The sequence below is a fragment of the Pseudophryne corroboree genome, chromosome 3 (assembly GCF_028390025.1).
Source record: "Pseudophryne corroboree isolate aPseCor3 chromosome 3, aPseCor3.hap2, whole genome shotgun sequence".
NCBI lineage: Eukaryota > Metazoa > Chordata > Amphibia > Anura > Myobatrachidae > Pseudophryne > Pseudophryne corroboree.
The window spans coordinates 592560592-592585894 of NC_086446.1; the positions used below are offsets into that span (position 1 = coordinate 592560592).

Here is a 25303-nt window from a genome sequence, read left to right on the forward strand (position 1 = left end):
CAAAATCACACAAAAATTATCAATGGAAAGCAAATTTATTAACCCATGGAGGTCTGGATTTGGAGTCACACTCAAAATTAAAGTGGAAAAACACACTACAGGCTGATCCAACTTTGATGTAATGTCCTTAAAACAAGTCAAAATGAGGCTCAGTAGTGTGTGTGGCCTCCACGTGCCTGTATGACCTCTCTACAACCCACACAAGTGGCTCAGGTAGTGCAGCTCATCCAGGATGGCACATCAATGCGAGCTGTGGCAAGAAGGTTTGCTGTGTCTGTCAGCGTAGTGTCCAGAGCATGGAGGCGCTACCAGGAGACAGGCCAATACATCAGGAGATGTGGAGGAGGCCGTAGGAGGGCAACAACCCAGCAGCAGGACCTCTACCTCCGCCTTTGTGCAAGGAGGAACAGGAGGAGCACTGCCAGAGCCCTGCAAAATGACCTCCAGCAAGCCACAAATGTGCATGTGTCTGCTCAAACGATCAGAAACAGACTCCATGAGGGTGGTATGAGGGCCCGACGTCCACAGGTGGGGGTTGTGCTTACAGCCCAACACCGTGCAGGACATTTGGCATTTGCCAGAGAACACCAAGATTGGCAAATTCGCCACTGGCGCCCTGTGCTCGTCACAAATGAAGGCAGGTTCTCACTGAGCACATGTGACAGACGCCAAGGAGAACGTTCTGCTGCCTGCAACATCCTCCAGCATGACCCGTTTGGCAGTGGATCAGTAATGGTGTGGGGTGGCATTTCTTTGGGGGGGCCGCACAGCACTCCATGTGCTCGCCAAAGGTAGCCTTACTGTCATTAGGTACCGAGATGAGATCCTCAGACCCCTTGTGAGACCATATGCTGGTGCGGTTGGCCCTGGGTTCCTCCTAATGCAAGACAATGCTAGACCTCATGTGGCTGGAGTGTGTCAGCAGTTCCTGCAAGATGAAGGCATTGATGCTATGGACTGGCCCGCCCGTTCCCCAGACCTGAATACAATAGAGCACATCTGGGACATCATGTCTCGCGCCATCCACCAACACAGACTGTCCAGGAGTTGACGGATGCTATTTAGTCCTGGTATGGGAGGAGATCCCTCAGGAGACCATCCGCCACCTCATCAGGAGCATGCCCAGGCGTTGTAGGGAGGTCATACAGGCACGTGGAGGTCACACACACTACTGAGCCTCATTTTGACTTGTTTTAAGGACATTACATCAAAGTTGGATCAGCCTGTAGTGTGTTTTTCCACTTTAATTTTGAGTGTGGGTTAATAAATTTGATTTCCATTGATAATTTTTGTGTGATTTTGTTGTCAGCACATTCAACTATGTAAAGAACAAAGTATTTAATAAGAATATTTCATTCATTCAGATCTAGGATGTGTTATTTTAGTGTTCCCTTTATTTTTTTGAGCAGTGTATATAAATATATATATATATCTGCACATATTACATCTGCCCCACCTGCAATGCAACATGGTATTGCCCAACTGCTAACTTTTTTGCTTTGCTAACATCTCCGAATAACCCCCAAAGTCTTAAACATTTGCTAACTGTATGTAAATGTACTGATCATTAATAATGAAGTTGAATTTCCACTTGCCAACTGGCTAAATTGCTGCAATGTTGAACCTTCCAGATATTGAGATTCCCCAGTAAAACATTGTTGATTTATGTGATATATAATTACATTTTATATGCATTCTGTGAATTGCTTTGACAGTTCTGATATAAAAACATTCATCTGTTTAAGATGTCAATAAATGTGTCAGATCCAATTTAAATAGAATTATCTTTGATCTTATGATACAGGAATACAAGAAAAAGGGAAAAAAGGCACATGGAGCATTCTTTTTTAAATTCTTTTTTTATTTCCTTTTTTAAAAATATGTTTCAACCTTTTGCGTGTGTATATCTGTTTCACTGAATCATAAGTAATAGGCAGTCAAAGACACTGTGAGGGTCGCCTTAACTGTGATGAAGAATATTGGCGAGCAGGAATCATTTAACATTTTAATTTGGCGCCCTATTTGTACATATACATTCTAACACTGTTTTTTTACATCTAAAATTACTGAGAGATACAATGTCAGCACTTAATAAATATACAAACTGAAGTCCTAGCACTTGCACGTGGTCTGTATTCTAAATCCAAAAAGGTATTGCACATAAGACATTATGTTTTCAGACGAAGCAGTTTTTTTATTATTAACCTGTCAGGACTTTAGTTTTTAAGCACAGAATTAAAGAAAACAACAATACCTTCAAGATACACCTGTCTGTATATTAAAGGCTTATAAAGGTTACATGCATGCGATTGATCTGCAACCCTCTTTGACATACCTTCTATGTCAGCAGGTCAGTACATTTTAAAAAAAAAGGATCAAGCACACATGAGAACTATTTTAGACATTGGTTTTGTAAAACAACAACACTATAAAGCTTATGCAATAGCATAGTGTAAATAGCACAAGTGTAGCATGAAGATAGCCACCGCTGGAACAATCTGGCCGCTTGGTTTAATCTTCAAGCAGTTTGACCACAAACAGTAGCCAAACTGCACAGATGAGTACGTTCAGTCTCCATGCAGAGGACAAAATTGTCCACTCTATATACTCCTCCAGCTTGGGTCAGCCAATAGTCCCATACACGTATATGGAGCTAACTGCTGACCCAATCATCCCCGCTGATTGCTTCTGAAGAATTGTTTTTCTGATCTATTATAAGGCCAATTTGTTGAAAATGTGGCTAATGAAAAACACACATGTGGCCAGTTTAAACCATAGCAATCAATCAGATATGAAAGCAAATATACTGTACAATTAGTTGCTATCAGTCATATCACACTTGTTCTTTGCACTATATTAAATAAGCCATTTGTGTTCTTTTCTCAGTTGCTAGAACTGTCTCAAACCCTTTAATGCTGTAATGACTTTCATAGCAAAGGAGGGGCTACTCCGACTTCAAAAACAAAAACCACGAGGGAAAGCGGTGTTTATTTTCTGGCCAAATCTATAACACAGTATGTACAAATATATCATCACACCACTGCGAAATCTGATGGAAGTTGTCGTGACTTGCCAAGACTTACGCTTACATAAACATTCCAATGTCTTTTATAACAAAACATATACAAGTAAAGCATTTCACTGCAAGAAATAATATCTTGAAGGAAAGGCAAGTTAAACTCAGTAGCATCTGCCTTACAAAGGGCAGGAAAACTGAAACGTGAGTGACGAATCAGTTACCAATACAGATATATTGCCAGAACCACTCATTACTTGCAATACCTACATGTACAGTAAGTGACTGAGATGTTTTCCTCCCTCTTCCATTCTCTGTTCTCAGTGTTCCATTCTTACACCTTAGTTACATTCAGACAGTCTTTAACCATCAACAACACTCTCACATGGTAATAACTGTTACACAGTATCCTTGTACTAGTGTACCTTATGGATCTGCTGGTTATCACTGGTTCAGGGTAAACTGTGTTAGCAGTTCAAGGGGGAAGTTGGTCAAATCTTGGAGAGAGATAAAGTGTAGAGAGATAAATAAAGTGTAGAGAGATAAAGTACCAACCAATCAGCTTCTAATGGTTATTTTTCAGTTTATCACATGGGGGGAAGTTTGTCAAATCTTGGAGACAGATAAAGTGTAGAGAGATAAAGTACCAACCAATCAGCTTCTAATGGTTATTTTTCAGTTTATCACATGGCAGTTCGAAGCTAATCAGATGGTACTTTATCTCTCTCCAAGGTTTGATACATATCCCCCCAAGTAACGATGAGTGGCTTCAGTATAACTGTTTTATTAAGTATATTATATTGATGCCCCTAAACTGTCCAGAAAATGATATTTCTCTAGTAATGGACATGTCAGTTGGGACACACATAATAACAAATCTAGAATACATGATATATGATATGAGAGACATACACACAACAATCTCTAATAGTGGGCCCCCTTAACGAACAACTTCTCTAGACATTCTGCTAATGCTGACTAGAATGGTAAATAACCTTTGGACTATTAAAACAACAACAACAAAAATCATGTTTAAGGCAACAAATCGTTGCAAATTAAGGGTGGAGTCGCCCTTCATTCAATAACAGAGCAGGATCTAGGGGGGTGTGTCACTCCGGCTATAACCAGAGCTGGCCATAGGCATACTAGGCAATTGCCTAGGGCATTTGATATGCCTAGGGGCATCATCAGCTTCTGCTGATTAAAATGATATGCGGCATGCCTATATTCTGTATGTAGCATTTCATATGCAGATACAGCCACAGTTTCACACAGTATATAGACATGCTGCATATCAGTTTAATCAGCAGAAGCTGCTTGTGCATCCTAGCCACATAGCAATGCAAATAAGATGCATTTTCATTAAATAAAGGTGCCCGACGTTAGCATTGATGCAAGATTTGTGAGGACACCACTGTATCCAAGCAGAGGCAGAGGTCACAGTGTTAGTGGAAGTGTGAGCGCTGTGTGCATGTGAGTGGGTTGGTTGTGCAGTAGTGTTCGGAATATGTGTGAGGAGCATTATGTGTGTCATGTAAAAATGCATTAATAATGTGCAACATATGTGTAAAGGGCCACTATGTGTGTCATTATGTGTATAAGGGCATTAATAATGTGCGGCATATGTGTAACAGGGTACTACTGTATGTGTCATTATGTGTATAGGGGCACTAATAATGTGCAGCAAATGTGTAGGGGGCACTGTGTGTGTCATTATGTGTATAAGGGCATTAATAATGTGCGGCATATGTGTAGGGGACATTATGTGTAAAAGGACATTAATAAAGGTTGTCATAATGTGTAAGGTGCATTATGTTTATAAGGACATTAATGTGTCTTATATGTGTAAGGGGCATTACTGTGTGGAATTGTGTATAAATGCATTACTAATGTGTGGCATTATGTATATAAGGTGCTCTACTATGTGGCGTTGCATATAGAAAGGGTACTACTGTGTCGTCTAATGTGAATAAAGAGCAATAAGGTGTGGTGTAATGTGAATAAGGAGCAATTCAGTGTGATGTAATGTGAATAAGGAGCTCTACTGTGAGGAGTAACGTTTATAAGGTAAAGTGATACTACTGTGGGATGTAATATGAATTATGGACACTATCGCAAGATAAAATGTGAATAAAGTTGCAGTACTGTGTGGCGTAATTGGAATTGGGGTTACTATTGTGTGGCCATGCCCCTTCCCAGCAAGAAGATGCCCCTTTTTGGGCTATGCGTCAAATGTGCGAACTGTTCCTATTTAAAATATAGAGGGTACAAACAGCAAAATAAGGACTGCTATAGGTGAGGGGTGATGGTGCTGGGAAAGAAGTGCAAGGTCAGAGGCAGAACCAGCGGTGGTGCTAGGGGGCACCAGCCAAAATCTTGCCTAGGGCATCATATTGGTTAGGGCCGGCTCTGGCTATAACAATAGCTTACCGAGGTTATGGAAAATACCTGGGGAACATTTTACATTTGGAGCCAGGTTGGATTTTAACTGTGAAACTTAAGATCATATAACTACAAAAAATAAATAACAAGGGTAGTACAGTATTTCCTTCCAGTTATTTCCAGCTCCAACACCAGTCCAATATTATATACAGTATATATCTTTCCATCTCTGTAGCCTCTCTTATGTAGTTATAATCTATTTTATCCCATTATTGCCACTCTCTTGTGTCTGTGTAACTCTTAAAATGAGTGTAGATTTTTTTTTAAATATAAGTATTTTCAGTATATAACAGGAAAATATTGTCTAACCCCCACTAGTTACCCATGGGAAAAAAATTACATGTATTACTCCAAATGCATGATTACCCGTGTTCTGCTGTGTGCTGCACCAGCCTCCGCCACAGGTGTCATAGCTCTCAGCATTGTGCATGATTACTCAACTCAATATAATGTATCGCAAGCAGCGTCAAACTGGCTGACCGGGGAGCCACTTCCGGTCCACTTATGAAGCATCTGCTATCTGAATCACAGGTAATTGCAGGTAAGAGTGAGAGAACCGGGTGCCTCTAAACACTGTCCCGGCATAAATAGATTGGAAGAGGCACCCCGGACCGTCTCCGTTGCAGATCGCAAGTATCAAGTCACAGAATATCTGAAGGGAGCAAGCTAGACTTGGTAGCCCACGTAAATTGTCAGATTCACTATTTTGGGACAAATGTGAAAAAACATGGAGATGATGCAAACATAACTATAATTAATAAATAATTTACACATATGATCAGTGAGGTGGCATATTTACATTTTGGAGGACAACATTTTAGACGTGATGCATCACTATAGTTATTGTAGCAGTACATCATGTCTAAAATTGTGCCCTTCAAAACGGTATATATATATATATATATATATATATATATATATATATATATATAGTAAAGTACTGTACCTTGATTGAAATGGCAGCTGTCATCCGCATTTAGCCTACAATCCAGGCGCCAGATACCACTGCAGACAACAGCTAAATGACAATCAAGCAGTGGGATACCAAGATTGCAATCAGTCAGGCTGTGCAAAACTGGGTCTTCCTGCTGTGCCTGGCTCACTCAATATTGTGGTCTGTGTGATTGGAAGTTGGAAGTTTATAATAGTGTATTATTATTTCACAAGCTTCTTGATGAATGGTGCAACTGCTAACAAAGCCACTCACCTGCTACTCTACAGGCGTGGCTCTTGGTTGCAGTTTTTGGACTATTTGGCAGAGCCTCTACCTTATACAAAACGGTATGAAGGATTAAACATGTGCATGCTGTTTTGTACAGCATAAACTTTGCTACTTTAAAAAGGTTCATGATTTAGTAGGCCTCAATCAGTGTTTTAAGTGAATTGGCTTAGTGTGAAATGTTCTCACGGAAAAGCGTTTCTATGTTTGGGGCTAGCTGCTTTCTTTACTCACCACAGTCTATTCCATATTAAGCAGTATGAGTTGGCTGAATGAGCAGACCCTATGGTAGTATATTTTCAGAGTCAGGGTGAGTATTATAAAGTGAGAGTTTTAAAGAGGTTTCCGATACAGCTGTCTGCCAAGTCTCTACAATATTTAGCTGGCAGAATAAAAGCCGCAAGACTTTACGGATTGTTTTGTTAACACACAGCAAAGCTACAGGCTGGTACACTGAGCTACAGTGCAGACAGAAGTTGGGTGGCCTTACACGTGTCTTCTCAAAAAGCCCTCCTGCACGCCATGGTGTAACAATATTCCAGGTCAATTTATGTAGCCGACTAAGCTAGTAAATTACACGGGGTAATTGCTAGACTATGTTAGGGGTAATGATACAATCTGTAAATAACAATTTAAAAACTATACCTGGTTTGTACAGCTGCAGAATATGTTTGTGCTACAGAAGTAACACTTTATATGTATAATGTTTTTTTATTAAAACCGAGAAGAACCTACTGTAGCCTTTATAGGATAACGTTTACTGCCTATGGAACCAGGGGATGTTTATATGTTTCAGCCAGCTATGTTACAGATCAGAACCTGAAATAATGTCTCTTATACTGTAGTATACATCACAGCTCATGATGTCTAATTATTGAGACCTTAATTTGTTACATAAAGACTTTAGCTTTTTCCTGCTCTTAAAATCCATGACAATACATCCAGTGTATATATACAGTGTGCACATATCAAATAGGGGAGCTACACCAACTGTCATTTCAAACTGACTCACTGGCAGTTGGTGTGCCTCCCCTATTTGAATTTTAAACTGAGCTGCAGCCCCAACTCTGGAGACGCCCCTGTGTTATTATATATATGTTTAGATTTAGAATTTTGTGTTGTCAAGTAACTTAAACAAAAGCAGACAAACATAAGCTGGCAACAATGTATCTTACACACAGCACATAGCGATGATTAGAGCACTACAGATATGAAAGGGAATGTGGCTTTTCTTAGAAGTCATTAATAGGCGTCTGCAGAGATTGTACCATGTACTAATGGAATGTTGCCGTCAGTTAGTAACGCACGTAGAGATAAAAGTCTGCAACTCATTCATCCTCCGATCCGGATGCCCCAGTGGCATGCAATGTAGCGCACACCTCACAATTCATTAAACAATTTCACATTATGGCAGTAAACATGTAAACCAACTATAATCAAAGGAATACAAAGTTAATCGTGATAATAGTAACATACAATGGGAGAACAGGAATTCTCCACAATGGCAGGTGTCCCACAAATGACTGATATAAAGTCCCCATTCTGTGTGCATTGAGGCACGTTCTCTAAGCTAGACAGATGTTATACATTTTGAATATATATGTTTAATAGCCATTTAGTTTATGTCTGCACTACGGTAACTTACTGCTTGTTTGGTTAGCTTATAAACACTGGCCATTTTTAAACAGTATATGTTTATTATTAGAATTATGTATGATTTGCTTATATTGTTTGTTTTCGATCTGTGGCTAGAAACTAGCTCTTCACCAGAGTGACTCAGGCATGTGTGCTTGATTCTGGAATAAGAAGTAGGGTGGTCCAATGCTACCAATGCTAGGTTATATACCAACAACTTCATGTCTCTAAAGAAAATGATTAAATGTGTTTCTTTTGTCTGCCGTAGAACAGCTCATTTGGATTATGGGAAAGATGAGCTGCAATCTCAAAGCAGTCAGTTGACAGGCACACTTGCATGCTCACACACACAATTTCTGTATAATGTACATTCAGCTGTGTTTCCTGATCACTGTGGCATCTGATTACTATTTACTGCAGTTTTCCAAACTTGGCTGCAATGCCCAGACAGGGCTGTGCTGCTGAGGGTCTACCAAATGTATCCTCCGTCATCCGCCTCCCCAGTCTCTCCCTCTTCCTCTTCCGCCTCCTCACCAGCGTCTTCTGTCTCTTTCTCCTCTTCGTCTTCCCAACCGACACCACTACCGAAATCCCCAGAGAATCCAACAATGTCATCTGTGACCAAAGCAAAGAAGATTAAGTCTCCCCTTTACTTACAGAGGTGAAGATGTACTAAGCCTTGGAGAGTGATAAAGTGGGGAAATGAAGGGCATATGTATGAAAGTATGGAGACAGATAAAGTAGAGAGATGAAGTGCCAATCAATCAGCTCCTAACTGCCATCTTGTAAACATAGCGTGTAAACTGAGATAGCAGCTGGTTGGTTGCAACTTTATCTCTCTCCATTTTATCTCTCTCCAAGCTTTAATACATATGCCCCAAAATAACGGCCAATCAGTTCCTAACTGCTTTGTTACAGGCTGTGTTGGAAAAGTGACCAGAGCTGATTAGTTGCTAGTTTATCTCTCTCCACTTTATCACTCTCCAAGGCATCTCCCCATTGTTAATTGAGCACGATAGACACTGACCATCCTTATAAAGTCTATACAGCTATAGTTTACTACTTTGGGGTGACCCCCTGTTATACTTCAAAAGTATTGCTACTGTAGATGAGGCATACATTAACACACATATGCAAATGAGCTAAAACCACAAGCTTTTCTCACTCCACATGGAAATAATGCAATAATCGGGGACATGAAACTTCATCTGGATGTCTGGTAGTGCAAGTTCCTCCCCCGAGGGCTCCCTGCTCCCAAGTTCTATCCACTGGGCCCTAATATAATGAGTTGGCGGAAATGGAAATCACTTGTCTTCATATTCAGGAGCATTACTAAATTTATACTTACCACAGTCTGGGTTTCCATGTATTCTTGTGCCTGTCAGCTCAGAACCATGCTGATCTACACACCAACACTCCCCACTGGCCTGATCACACTGCATCTTCCTGTAGTACCCATCTTCATCACAGCTGGGAATGAAGACCCCTGCAACATAGAATATGAGGATGAGCCCGGGCACAAAGGGAAGCCTGCCCAATCAGATAATGAGGTTGAAATAAATGTGAAGGAAAAAAGTGGAGGATCAAAGGCGGCAAAATATTGCAGACATATCAATGAGATAAGAAAAGGGATAATCAAACCAATAAAATCCTTAGGGTCTGTTGTTAGTCAAGGTTTCCTCGGCTAATACCTCGTTTCAGGGACACGATAATCCAACAGAAACATGAACATAAAAAAAAAAACATCAATGTGTAGTATTGTTACAAAATAAATCAAGAACAGATTCCCCTTGTGCTTGGAAAGTAGGGGGTGATTCTATAGATTCGTGATAAAAGTAGGGATAGAATCTTGCCACTGCTTGAATAGGTGTAAGGCGTACCGAAAACTCACTTGAAGTATGTGGTGGAAAGCAGTGCTTAAAGTGGTCCTAGAGAGGTGTTGGAACTCACCCCCACCCCCACCCCCCGGCGCCCATGCAAAAAAGGGGGCATGGTCTCAAAAAGAAAGGGGCATGGTCACACAATAGTAATAATGCCCACAGTAGTACCACCCCTAATACACATAATGCCCACAGTAGTAGCACCCCGTAATACACAATGCCCACTGCAGTAGCGCCCCTTATACAATGCCCACAGTAGTAGTGCTCCTTATGCAATGTCCACTGTAATGGTAATGCCCACAGTGGTAGTGCCCCTATATAGAGTCCATAGTAGTGGTGCCCCTTCTGCAATGCCCCCAGTAAGAAAGGCCCCCTTTACAATGCCCTTATTAGTAGTGCCCCCATTAGTAATGCCCTTAATGGTAATGCCCCTGTGTAGTATTGCCCCCAGTAGTAATGTTGCCTGTAGTAATGCCCCCAGTCAATTAGCCCCAGTGGTAATGCCCCTGCAGTTATGACCCCAGTAGTTTACCCCCCCCCTTTAGTTTAGCCTCCCAGTGGTAATGCCCCCAGTAGTTTAGCCCCTGTAGTTTAGTCCTCATGTAGTTTGCCCCACATAGTTTAGCCCCCAGTGTTAATGCCCCCTGTAGTTTAGCCCCTGCAGTTATGACCCCAGAAGTAATGCCCCCAGTAGTAATGCCCCCCTGTAGTAATGCACCCAGTAGTTTAACCCCTGTAGTTATGCCCCCAGTAGTAATGCCCCCCTGTAGCAATGCCCCCAGTAGTTTAACCCCTGCAGTAATGCCCCCAGTAGTAATGTGCCCCAGTAGTAATGCCCCCAGTAGTAATGTGCCCCAGTAGTAATGCGCCCCTGTAGTTTGCCCCCAGTAGTTTAACCCCTGCAGTAATGCCCCCAGTAGTAATGTGCCCCAGTAGTAATGCCCCCAGTAGTAATGCACCCCAGTAGTTTAACCCCTGCAGTAATGCCCCCAGTAGTAATGTGCCCCAGTAGTAATGCCCCCAGTAGTAATGCGCCCCTGTAGTTTGCCCCCAGTAGTTTGCCCCCATTAGCTTGCCCCCATAAGCTTGCCCCTTGCATTTAGCCCCCCAGTTGTTTGCCTCCTTGTATTTAGCCCCCAGTAGTTAGCCCCCCAGTAGCTTACCCCCTTGTAGTTTTCCTTCAGTAGCTTGCCCCCTTGTAGTTTGCCCCCAGTAATTAGCCCCCCAGTAGCTTGCCTCCTTGTAGTTTGCCCCCTTGTATTTAGCCCTCCAGTAGTTTGCCTCCAGTAGTTAGCCCCCCAGTAGCTTGCCCCCTTGTAGTTTGCCCCCAGTAATTAGCCCCCCAGTAGCTTGCCTCCTTGTAGTTTGCCCCCTTGTAGTTTGCCCCCGGTAATTAGCCCCCCAGTAGCTTGCCTCCTTGTAGTTTGCCCCCTTGTATTTAGCCCTCCAGTAGTTTGCCTCCAGTAGTTAGCCCCCCAGTAGCTTGCCCTCAGTAGTTATCCCCCCAGTAGCCTGCTCCCTTGTAGTTTTCCCTCATTAGCCTGCCCCTTGTAGTTTGCCCCCAGTAGTTAGCCCCCTTGTAGTTTGCCCCCAGTAGTTAGTCCCCCAGTAGCTTGCCCCCTTGTAGTTAGCCCCCTTGTAGATTTCCCCCAGTAGATACACACACACGTTAAAAACAAAAACAAAACACCATACTCACCATAGCCCCGTTCCCACATCCGACTGCCGTGGTCCTTCCGGCGTCCGCTCCTGAACACTATGAGAGAGACGTCTCTCCTATAGCACGCACTGACAGAGCCGGAAGACGGAGCTCAGTAGTGAGCTCCTGCCTCCGGCTGCCACTGTGAAGAGAGAGCCGGGCGCCTGCTGGTAACACAATCGCAGCGGGCGCCTGGCATCTCCGTGCGGCGGCACACAGCGGGTTAGGTGAGCCAGAGGAGGCAGAACTGTGTTCCGTCTCCAAGTGGAACTGACGGAATGCAGGTTCGGCTCACTTTAACCCCTGGTGGAAAGGCACATAAAGGGTTCTTTAAAAGAGAGCCTGTACCCAAGAGATGGTACCTATCAGAAAATAATGCATAACCAACTCACTTGTCTAGGAGATGGGATCCACATATCTCAGCTCCTTTATAGACTGATTCCACACCAGGAGGACATAATCAAGAAAAAATTATTCCAGAGCAAATTTAAAATTCCATTAAAATAATATGGAGGGTAAAATCCTATGGAAGTTCATACACAGCATTACATGTCCCAATCAGATGGTAAGCAGTGGCAACAACAATATAGGAAGAGGTCAAGACACAGGTAAGTATGACTCAAACATGTATTAGAGGTGTCACACCTTGAAACAGATTCTTTTGGATGGAAACGTCGTTGGTGCTGAGATGAGTGGGCTTTTTCAGGACTATCCCACAGACTTTGCTCAATCACCTATTCAAGCGGTGGCGAGATTCTATCCCTACTTTTATCACAAAAATCTAAAGAATCTACTTTCCGAACACAAGGGGAATCTGTTCTTGCTTTATTTTGTAAAATTACTACACATTTTTGTTTTTTGTTTATTTTCATGTTTCTGTTGGCTTATCGTGTCCATGTGAGGTATATAGATGAGGAACTCCTGCAACATAGTTGCCACTCATCACTAATGCTTCTAGTATGATAAAATACAAATAATTATTGCAAATACTTTAAAGATCACAAATGCTTAGAGTCAAAGTTTTGCAACAATATTAAAATCTAATTTGCTTACTTTAAAAGAAAGCAAATAAAAGTAGCCTTGTAGTGATACTTAATTACCACTGTTCAAACGCTGTGCCTTTATTGTATATAAGATATATACTTTACAGTTCTTATACTACAAGCCTCCATTTTCTTACAGAAAAACACTATGGTACTTGGGGGGAGATCAACCCTTGGAGAGAGATAAAGTGGAGAGAGATAAAGTACCAACCACACAGCCTGTAAAACAGCAGCTATAAACTAATTGGTTGGTACTTTATCTCTCTCTCCACGTTATTTCTCTCCAAGGTTTGATACATCTCTCCCTTTGTCTTCAAGTCCTGAATGTACCCTGCAGATAGATATGGAACATACGCATCACAGTTAAATACCTACCAGGTTTCTTTTTGGCAGCTTCTTGTATCTGTACTTTCTCAAGTTCTATAAGGCATGGAGGCTCTGAAAATGCAGGATACACGGATAGGAAAGCCAGCATTAGACTATTGCTCTTACACAGGTGCGCTGAATAGCCTAATTGTGCTTAGAAATAAACTATAGCACCAATTCATGGGCAAGAAAAGCCTACTGTAGTCACCCAGTCTCCGGAACTAGAGCCCAACAACTAAGACAATTAATAGATTTATGCAGAGCTTAATGTACATCATTCCCCCATTCATTCCAATGCAGTGACTGTTTCGTTGTAATGCGACTTGCAATGATGTGATAATGTCCCTTTCTGCTCTCTTACTCTCTCTCCAGAAACAGAAGCACCACTCAGCAGTAGACACCCTCCCGTCCTTGTAAGTGTCGCAGGAGTTGAAGAAGGGCCGGATGCAAATCTCATACTTGTCAAGGTTGATGGCTGCCAATTCAGCTTGGTCCAAAAAGAGGTCATTGTTGGAGTCTAACTTAGAGAACATCCATCCTATTGAATCCTTGCAGCTGGCCACCAGGGTCTTGTCTAGCACTGTATAAAGAACAGTCGTAGTTAAAAGAATTTTCAAAATTGTGTCTCAATGTAAAAATTGTTTCTTAGAATACTATTACAGATAATATGTCTTATCTTCTATTAGAAAATAAAGCTCCACTATTTAAATCAAGTCCATCCATTTGATATAGAAACCATAACTCTATTTTTGATTATAGTCTAAAAGACAGATAGATAGATAGATAGATAGATAGATAGATAGATAGATAGATAGATAGATAGATATTTAATTATGAATAAAACACTGTAGTCTGTGCTGTATTCCGAAACTGTCGCCTCCAACTAAATTATTGTGGATTTAGCCACTGGGCTTTAATGATTATTCAGACTGAACAATCATTAGTCACTAAAGCCAAATGTAATAAGATTTACTAATAAATAGGGTTCTTTTTTTTCCAATAACATATTTTACTTTCTGCTTAAGGTAAAATGGGGTCAAATAAGTGTATGAATGACATGGAAAAATTGACAGAACATTCATTGTTCTATTTATTACCACTATGGCCTCAATCTGCACCAGATTATCATTTTTCTTGGGTTTAGCTGTTCTATGGCACAAGCTTGGCCTCATAACATCTGTGGAATCCAATCTTGGATAGACTAGCAGTGTGCTTATTTGCTGGTCAGACCCACTTCGTACGGTTTATCAACATCCCTCAGCTGTACCATTGTCCCAGTATCATGCCAGGAGATTCTGATAATTACTTTCTAAAATGTTTTGCTTTACTAACGAGGTGCTAATTAAGCAATTAATCTTTTTTTTCCAAAGAACTGATCAAGCTCTTTTGGAATGTGAAGTGCTCCAATAAATTGTTGGCCTGAGTTTCACTCAAACTGTTTCTAGATTTAAGGCCAGATGCTTCATCTGAATCTTTTAATTGACACCCGCAGTTCGTGTTGCTTATGTCTGCACCACGTTCATTAATAGCAGTCTTGTCTGTGCTACGAAAGTAAGACTGTATAAAGCATGTGCGAAGATAACTGGGATTATTCATTTTCTGGCAATCACTTTTAAAGTATTTGTGAGTGTAAATGTCATGCAATGGAGTCATATGATGTAATCAAATAAACACTTTGCACTGCCACCATGGGGGTAAACGGTGTGGATATGGCTTATCAACGGGGGCAGCGGTATGTCAAAATGTAAACATGTTGTTTTGCTGTCATGTTTAATGTTGTAAAGTTACGATGCTTTACATCATATTACTACAGTATTTCAGGTTCGACATACCGTTGTTCCCCTTGTGCTTGTTGACATTCCAAATGTTGATAAGCTAACTAGTGCCCTCATACATCACTACTGCAGTTGTGCCAAACAGCCCATCTTGCTGTGCCAGGTTTCCGTGAGAATCTAGTGTCAGGCATCTATTTTGCAGAAAATGTGTTTTACGTTACATGTGACAAGAACGCATGAGTAGACTTGGATTATTAATTTGATAAATCACACTTGCATATCTGTGTGCGATTGAGTCTCTGTATCTGTATACGAGGTGCTACAATCTAGCAGCTGCAGATTTTTTCCAATACAAGTACTGTTTTGCACACAATATACAGGTGTCATATACCAAATTAATCAGCACTGACTTATCGTGGGTCCTAGTCACATCTGTATGCGACTAAGACAAATTTTAGCAAAATTTTCAGCAAAAAGTTGCCAGGCATTAGTAGAGCTGCACAGGAACTGGCGTCTAACTCACGCCAGGAATCTCGTGATACGTGGCATATTGAGGCTACCTGTATGAGGACATATCTGTACATCCTAAGTAAAACATTTCACTATTTTCTGGGTAAAATGAGGAATATATACAACCATTTGGTGTGAATAAGTCCGTTTTGCTCAAACAAGTACAGGACATTTACTAGTTTGATGGTAAATACAATTTGTAAATAATACTATTTAAAGCTACTACATTTTATGTTGATTAAGCAATATAACAGCATTCACTGGAGGGTTCAGAACAATGATGGGCCACATACAACCCTCCTTCACATTTGGCTCTCTGCCCCTTCTTGCTCTATTGTCAGGACTGTTTGTTATACCTTATAACATTTGTTTATAATGTCTGCTGTTATGTTATTACAAAAAGTGTCTCTTTGATTAAATATATTGTTTTAACATATTACTAATCAAGGCTAATGTGCAGCACTTTGACACTTCAATGGTAGCCCGTGCTCTGCCCCTGAAGTGTAACCCGTGACCCGTTGCTGGTGTAGCAGTATACACTACTGTAATGTCACTGAAGGCTGATTACAGTACCATTGACTTGTTTTGTTCCTGGATTTGATGTGTTATTTTGCTTGGAATTTTCATGAAGCAATTGGAACCAATCCCGTAAACGGTCACCAAGATCCGCTAAATCCTGACCAGTACACGATTCTCCTGAAGAAAGTAGGAAAAACTGTTTTATTAAAAATTGAACCCAACTCTGAAAGCTGAACTGGTTATTACTGCACCCAAGCAATATCTATCAGTAAACCCACTGCACAATCAGTAATATATCCTTTTCTACTACATGTACAGTATCTGAGACTCAAAATCAGTTTTGTTTTCCCCCAACATTACAAACATGCAAATACACACATGCAGTTACCACTGCTAAAATATGACACATGTCCAATGCCAAAAATACTCAGTCAGGCTCTTACACATTCCCTTGTTGATTACTGTAGCCTGCTTGCTGGCCTGCTGAGATCCTGACTCTCTGCAGTTCAGGCTTTAAATGAGGCTGCAAGAACTACAAATACATCCGACATTCTTCATCTGTCAGTCCTTTATTCCAATCTCAGTTCTAAGACCCATCTCTTCCCACCCTCGCACTGTCTTTCTGCGTGTCCTATATACTCTTCTGTGACTGCCACATCATGCTCCCACACCAACATGGCTGTACTTTGTTTACTAATAATAATAATAATAATAATAATAATAATATTTTGGTTAGTTTTGCTTTGTAAATGATTGCTGCTTTAAGAAAAACAGGCACAAAATTCCCGCACCTCTAGAACTTGGAGGCTACTACATTTAGCAGACTATATCTATTCTGCTCCCCATTTCTGAAAATCCCTACATTGTAATTATACACATTTCTGTACTAACAATATTTGTAATTCATAATAATCCTTGACCCAGTGGAATTGACAGTCTCATTTCCAGGGTGGTCTTCAGTATACCGTTGGCCGGGATCCCCGCGACCAGCATACTGGCGCCGGGATCCCGACCGCCAGCAAGCGACTCATATTCTCTCTCTTGGGGGTCCACGACCCCCCTGGAGGCAGAATAAATAGCGTGGCGAGCGCAACGAGCCCGCAAGGGGCTGAATAGCGCTCGCCCAGCTGTCGGTATGCCGGTGGTCGGGATCCCGGCGCCGGTATGCTGGCCCCTGGGATGCCGGCCGCCGGCCACTCATACTACACCCCATTCCCTTACCAACACAAGCAGACACACACGTATACAGTACATACTGGGGTTTATTTTAGTTAACAGCCAATTAACTGATCAGTTCTGTATGTATTTGGAGTATGGGGAGAAAACAGAGGACCTGGAGGAAATCCACGCACACAAAGTGAAAATATACACACCTCACACTGATAGGGCCATGGTCAGGAATAGAACTCATGACTCTGGAGCTATATGACTGTAATACTGACCACTGTGCTCCCTGGTACATACACACCTTAGAAACTTTGAGGGGAGGAATGAAACTGTGACTTGAAAGGTTCTCTATACTACAAAATACCTAAATACTCTTCAAAAAGCACCAGTGCTTACTTTAAGGGGGCATCGCTGGTCTGTTTTAAATGAATAGATACCATGGATACTACTCAGCAACATATGCAATACATGTGCATGTGTACATTCATTCAGTAGCAGTGAAGCTTACCTTGTTTGCTGGTGTCAGCGGTGGTACTGGTGGGCGTGGTGGGGGAGGAGTTTTCTGTTGGGCAAGGGCACGAGCCTTGGCACCTAACAGACAGCTGTTTGCTGCTAAGACATGCCTGCTGCTCCAGTTTACACTAGCAGAATAGAGAGACCCATTATCAGAAGACTGATATGAAAATCCTTGCACAGTGACGTGTACAGATGCCTGTAGCATTGTATATAATGATGTTGCAAAAAATAATAATAGTCGCTTTTGAACAAATAATTGGAAATGTAGTGTAATAATGTTTTAAAATGTGACAAATGGTACTTACAGTATATATTTAATAATTGCTATACTAATGTATGCATTTAGCTTATAATGGAGTCAAGTATGTGATAGTAAGAGCTTTTTGGAGCCCCTAATAGTATAGCATTTTTCCTGCAGAGTATGTCTAAACCCATCAATTCTGCCCACTCAATCATTTCAGTTTTACATGCTTGATATAATATTTAGGTTTGTGTTTCACATTTAAGTATAATGTGCATTAAACCGTGATAACAGAACACTGCATTGTATTCAGACAATAAACTCCAACCAGCTGCACTACCGTAGTTGAGCAATCCAGAACTCTATGGAGCCGTTCAGCACAAATTCTGCATGTCTTGTACTCACTCACTGAATTAGTAATAGCCATTACACAGCCCTCAACCCCCCTGTAATTCCTCCTTACCACAGAGCTGTACGTATGTCCATCAGAACCGCAGACGGATGCTGGCTGGGTCACATGACAAGGCTTACAAAGGTTATCTTTGCTGCCATGCAGCTTCAGGTTGGGCTGTTTAATTCTGTGAATATATACATACATACATAAAGAAGAGGAAAGTTGAGTAAACAAGAAAATTTAATATTTCTATTTTACACATGCTTACGGAAAATGCTAAAGGCAGGGGCGCATCTAGAGAAAAGGAGGCCCGTGTGCAGACTCTCTCTGGGCCCCCTTCTCTCTCGCCGGCAGCATTGTAGACTCTGGGCACTAGGGGACCCTAACACTGTCCCAGAGTCTAGTGCGCATGCGCAGGTCTCTGGGAAAATAGCACAGCTGCCATTTTCCCAGTGATTTCCTTACTGTGCATGCACAAATCACTGGGAAAATGGCCGCAGTGCCATTTTGTTTTGGTGATTTCTGAAGCCCTGCTGCTCTTGACGTGGGACTTCCGAATGGTAAGTATTAAAAAAATTGGTGCAGGGTGTACGGTGTGGGCCCGTGTGCACAACACACACTGTACCCATTACAAATACGTCGGTGGCTAAAGGGAGATACTGTATTAAAGGTGATATAACAAAACAACAGAAACCAATGCTGTCTGTCCTCAGCAAAAGCTGCTGTTTTGTGCATCAAAACAATATTTATGAGGGTGGAGCCTATCAATTCTCATGATGGGAAACATTAGGGGATATCCACTTTAACCTCTTCACTGCGGGTGATGAGTGGGACTCATCCTCGGTATATACAGCAGGACAATACTTTGCAATAGCAAACAACTAGTATGAAGAGTTTAGGTGCTTTATAAATATTACTATGAAAACGTATGTGAACCCTTTAGAAAGACATGGATTTCTAGATAAATTAGTCAGAAAATTATTTGATCTTAATCAAAGTCAGTTTTTTCCAACTCCAATCCCGAGGGTCCTCTAACTGTGCATGTTTTACGGATCTACTCAGTATCACACATGTGAAATAATTAGCTTCCCCTGTACAGCTTTTAAAATATATCAGCCAGTACGAATACACTTGTGCACCAAATAGGAGATCTCTAAAACCTGCAGTTATGGGTCCCAGAGGACTGGAGTTGGGAAACACTGGTCTATGTCACAGTTCATCACCCACTTCACAGTCAGTAACATATCCTTTTCTATGGGTTGGGTATGCGTGACCGGCGGTCACCTAACCGATGGCGGGTTCCGTGGTATGCCGGTGAGGGGCGAGCGCAACAAGCCCCTTGGGGGATCTCTGCGCTCGCCACGCGTTCTATTCCCACTCTATGGGTGTCATGGACACCCACGGATGGGAATTGTCCCTGCTAGTCAGCATGCTGACCGTCGGAATTGTAAGTGGTGGGGATGTAGGGGGAGGTATTGTGACCGGCGGTCTCGTGACTGTGGGTCACATAACTACATCCCCTTTTCTATATGTACAGCATCTGAGAATCAGAACTAATTTTGTTTTTTCCCGACAATATAAACATGCAAGTACTGTACACCAAATGAATGTCTTGTGCATATGATGTTTATTTTCCATTTACCTGTGCTCCAACTTCTTGCGACTTATACACATGGCTTTCTGGTAACCGTGGGCTATGCAGACCTTATGCCGACTGCACTTCACTTTCTGACAAGGGTCCTTTGTAGTGTCCAGGGCTGAAACCAGGAGGACAATCATTTGAAATCAACAAGGACTGTATGAAGAGTTCAAGGGCTTTAGAAATATTACTATGATCTTTTTCTATACAAATTAAATTGGAAATCCCACAACTTTTTCTGAAAAAGTCTGTTAATCTATATATAGAATAAAACTGTAAGGGTTGTGTCAGTACATAGCAATTTTTTTAGAAATATACTTCTAGGGACTGTTTGTAAATTATGGAGATGAAAAAAATTCTTAATTTTTGTCTGTCTATCTGCTCGTTCCAGCGTCACGCAAAAACTACTGGAAGAATTTGGATTGCGTTTTCACTATAAAGAAACCTATAAAGGCCTATAAAGAAACTTATGTGACATGAGATGCTTGACACTAGGCGCTTGCAGTGTGTAGCTCAAGTCCAAAATGACTATATGTGAGTATGTGCTGTCTGGATTAAAGTTTATCATTTTCACTCTGGAAAAGTCTGGTGAGTGCATCCTCATTTGTGCACATGTATTGTGGAACTTTGTTCGGATTGGACCTGTTCCTGGATTTTGCACCCCAGCAGCTGTGACTATAAACGACATGCGAGTGCGGCTTTTCTACAATTGATATATATATATATATATATATATATATATACACATACACACACACATATATATATATATATATATATATATATATATATACACACACACACACACACACACACATACATATATTGCACACCCCAAAAGATGCTTAGGGCTGCAGGCATAGATCTCAGGAACTAGGTTCTGCTTCTCCCATGGGCAGCTTTGCATGGATTGCTCACAAGTTAGTATCCCCAAGCTTCTGTTTGCGTTATTCCCTGTAGGAAAAACTGCGACTATAGTTTATAAAGAAATGTTGTGATCAATGTGTACATTATAAAATATACATCACCATATTAGATGGCACTGCTCTCTTTGTAAAATTAGTTCTGTTGAGCAATAACAGACATCCATACGAGCGAAGGTACGGGCAAACGCTAGTATTTTATAAATGGAAATGTCAAGACAAACCACCCAGCATACTGTATATATTACAAAGGGTTAATTAACAAACTGTATCTGGCTGCACTTTTTCATGTTCTCACCACAGTTATACTCATTATACCTATACTACTCTACATAGCCGTAACTAGGTGTGTGCCAGTGACGTGTTGCCCACAACGCATCGGCACTGTGGGCACATCCACTGGCACATATATGCCACATAGGGCTGCACCGCAGAAGGGAGATCAGCATGCAGCCGACAAGCTGCAGTGCCCGGCAACCTTGCCAGCGTGTGATATAGATTGGTTGCCGGGTGCTGTAGCTTGTGGTCTCCATGCTGATCTCCCCCGCTGTGTCAGGAGTAGATGCTACCCCTGTGCTTTTGTCCCGTGGCGCCGGGATCTAGGAGTTGTGACTCCCCACGTGCTGTGGGCTCACCAGAAGAGTGGCTGCTGCCCCGACGGCAGGCAAGTCTCTCTCTCTCTCACCCCCTGCCTAATGTGTAAAAAGCAGGACTCTGCCTGAGTAATGTGTAAAAAAGGGGGAGTCTGCCTGCCTAATGTGCAAAAAAGGGGTATTCTGCCTGCCTAATGTGCAAAAATGGAGACACTGCCTGCCAGATGTGTAAAAAAAGGGACTCTCCTGCTGTAATGTGTAAAAAAGGGGGACTCTGCCGTTATGTGTATAGAGGGGACTCTGCCGCCGTAATGTGTAAAAGGGGGACTCTGCCACCGTAATGTGTAAAAAGAGGACTCTACCTGCTGTAATGTGTATAAAGGGGGACTCTGCTGCCGTAATGTGCAAAAAAAATGGGACTCTGCCTGCCGTACTGTGTAAAAAGGGACCCTGCCTGCCGTACTGTGTAAAAGAGGACTGCCTGCAGTACTGTGTAAAAGGGTATTCTACCTGGCATAATGTGTAAAAGGGGCTCTACCTGGTGTAATGTATGTAAGTGGCGTTACTATGCGGTGTAATTTGAATAATGTAGACTTCTGTACGGCGTAATATGAATTGGTATTATTTTGTGGCCATGCCCCTTTCTCTTGAAGCCATGCCCCTATACTTTTGGCGCTTGTCTATGGCACACACTGGCCCTGTTTTGTATATGGGGGCGATGCTGTTTCTTGCATACAGTGCTAAAATGTCTAGTTATGGCACTGCTACTCTATGAGCTGTTTCTTGCTAAAACTACTGTAAGCTTAAAGCAGGGGTTGGGAACCTTTTTTCTACCGAGGGCCATTTGGATATTTATAAAATCCTTCGGGGGCCATACAAAAATTCTCAACTTAAAAAATTACCCTGCCCCCCAGTAGGTCTGCCCCTTAGCGCCAAAAAAATGGGTGTGGCCAGTTAAAATGGGACGTGATACACATATGCCCCCAATAGTGCAGTGCCAGATCCACAATTGCCCCCACAGTGCCAGGTATACAAATGCCCCCACAGTGCCAGGTATACAAATGCCCTCACAGTGCCAGGTATACAAATGCCCCCACAGTGCCAGGTATACAAATGCCCCTCACAGTGCCAGGTATACAGATGCCCCCACAGTGCCAGGTATACAGATGCCCCCACAGTGCCAGGTATACAGATGCCCCCCACAGTGCCAGGTATACAGATGCCCCCCCACAGTGCCAGGTATACAAATGCCCCCACAGTGCCAGGTATACAAATGCCCTCACAGTGCCAGGTATACAGATGTCCCCACAGTGCCATGTATACAGATGCCCCCCACAGTGCCAGGTATACAAATGCCCCCCCCCCCGTGCTGCTTACCGCTGCTTGCTGTTTCTTTTGGCGGGACACGGAGGAGAGCGCGGCTATGTTGGGTGGCGGCGTGTAGGACTTGAAACCAGCTGCCGGTTCGAGAGCCAAACAGAGCTCGCGGACCGGCAGCCGCGGCTCCTGATTGGCTGCCGGTCCGCGAGCTCTGATTGTCTCACGAACCGGCGGCTGGCTTCAAGTCCTACACGCCGCCACCCGACAATAGCCGGGCTCTCCTCCTGAGTCCCTGTCCTGAAAGCTGAGACACGCTGCCGGCGGACTGAGCAGCAGCATGTCTCACTGAGAGACACGGGTGGGCCGGAGCAAACGGCTTCACGGGCCGGAGGTTCCCCACCCCTGGCTTAAAGCATGTTCTGACCCTGAAAAATACCATGTAACTATGAATTAAAGGCCTAATGTGCAAAAAGAGGGACTCTCCTGCTGTAATGTGCAAAAAAGGGTGACTCTGCCTGTCGTAATGTGTATAAAGGGGAACTCTGCCACCATAATGTGTAAAAGGGGGACTCTGCAGCCGTAATGTGTAAAAGGGGGACTCTGCAGCCGTAATGTGTAAAAGGAGGACTCTACCTGCTGTAATGTGTATAAAGGGGAACTCTGCTGCCGTAATGTGTAAAAAAAGGGGACTCTGCCTGCCGTACTGTATAAAAAGGGACCCTGTCTGCCGTACTGTGTAAAAGGGGACTCTGCCTGCAGTACTGTGTAAAAGGATATTCTACCTGGCGTAATGTGTAAAAGAGGCTCTACCTGGTGAAATCTGTGTGAGTGGCGCTACAGTGCGGCATGATTTGAATAATGGAGACTTCTGTACGGCATAATAGGAACTGGTATTATTTTGTGGCCACGCCCCTTTCTCATGAAGCCCTGTTTTCTACATGGGGGAGGGAGGGGGGCGCCAATGCCGTTTCTTGAACACAGTGCTAAAATGTCTAGTTACGGCACTGCTACACTACGAGCTGTTTCTTGATAAATCTACTGTAAGTCTAAAGCGTGTTCTGTTACCTCATGACCCTGAAACATACCATGTAACTATGAATTAAAGGCTGCCTTTGTAGACCATCTATTGGTCATAATGTTTACTGCAGTGAATTTTTTATTATACCTACATCACTAAGTAAATGATTAATAATAAATATTAATATAACAATAAATTACTCAATTACTTATGATATATGAAAGTATTTTGGGGAAAAACAGCACAGTATATTTTTGTAATACACTGTTCAATAAAAAATGCTAATTAAATATGACAAAAGCAATTTAAAATGACACCAAAGCTGTCATTGATATATAACATAAATTTGGATTTAAAGTACACAGAACTAAGTGAGAATAGCGAGGCTCAGTTGCTAATTTACTGTATATAAGAAATCGTGACTCTAATCATCTTCTGAAACAGCCCCATCAAAATGAAATTGAGTTTGGAGCCTGCTAGAGCTGTGTTAGTTTAGTAGGGGCTGAGCAATCAGATGAAATACACTGTCTACACACCACCACTGTCTCTTTGCTAGCTGCCCTTCTCTAGATCTGGATCCCTCATGCTGTGAATTTCTAATTTGCCCATTAGATAATGCCTGTCTTTTTGTCCTCATCATCATGCCTGAAACTGCAGCGATTTCAATCCTGTTTCGAGAGACTACATTTATTTAAAAGTTATTTACAGTATTCAAGTAATATAAAAAATCAATCTGGACAATCGCATGCAACATATACTTGGGAAGCCTGAAAGAACTTGTGTGGTCTACCTCTACTTTACTGATTGCTCTCCATATTGTGCCAAACTAAACTATCTCATTTGATCCTACAGTATGGTCTCTCTATGTGTTTTGTTAATTAATTCCAATGCGGCAGACAGTTTTTAAGCAGTACCAACATCATACCTCCCAACATTTTGGCTCAATGAATTTAGACAGGAGCTCACACCGTGGCTGCTGACTCTTATATCCGTTAGTTCCCTTTCAACCAGTTTTCAATGTCAACAACACAGTAGCAGGTACACATGGAATGTGTTTATTGCTGCTCTGCTACGGACAAACCCCAAAAAGTTTTTTTAAAGTATATTAAGTATATAAATGGTAAAGGGATAATATAGGACCATTAAAGGAGAGTTGGGAGTATTGATAAATGATGACAACCTAAAAGCAGAAACATTAAACAGATTTTTTTCATCAGTGTTTATAGATGATCAGATGTTGGAAGTAGTAAATAACACAAGTATTGATAATATACCGTTGCTTAGCACTTATTTTAGTGAGGAAGTAGTCCGTGAGCGACTAAACAAAATTAAGATTAATAAATCTCCTGTTCCAGATGGACTTCACCCAATGGTTCTTATGGAGCTTA

The 25303-nt window shown here is 42.1% G+C and overlaps 1 protein-coding gene across 1 annotated transcript in view; it reads right to left on the minus strand.

Moving 5' to 3' along the window:
* Positions 1-1840: 1840 nt before the first annotated feature.
* Positions 1841-25303, minus strand: part of SPOCK2 (SPARC (osteonectin), cwcv and kazal like domains proteoglycan 2) — a 288351-nt gene continuing 264888 nt past the window's right edge. Inside the window, exons 3-10 of the mRNA XM_063961459.1 lie at positions 20065-20179; positions 18492-18606; positions 17780-17912; positions 16159-16281; positions 13662-13880; positions 13310-13372; positions 9661-9798; positions 1841-8927 (exon numbers count right to left, since the gene is read on the minus strand). Of these exons, the coding sequence (XP_063817529.1) occupies positions 8782-8927; positions 9661-9798; positions 13310-13372; positions 13662-13880; positions 16159-16281; positions 17780-17912; positions 18492-18606; positions 20065-20179 (1052 nt within the window). The 3' untranslated portion in view covers positions 1841-8781. The remainder of the gene's footprint in view (positions 8928-9660; positions 9799-13309; positions 13373-13661; positions 13881-16158; positions 16282-17779; positions 17913-18491; positions 18607-20064; positions 20180-25303) is intronic.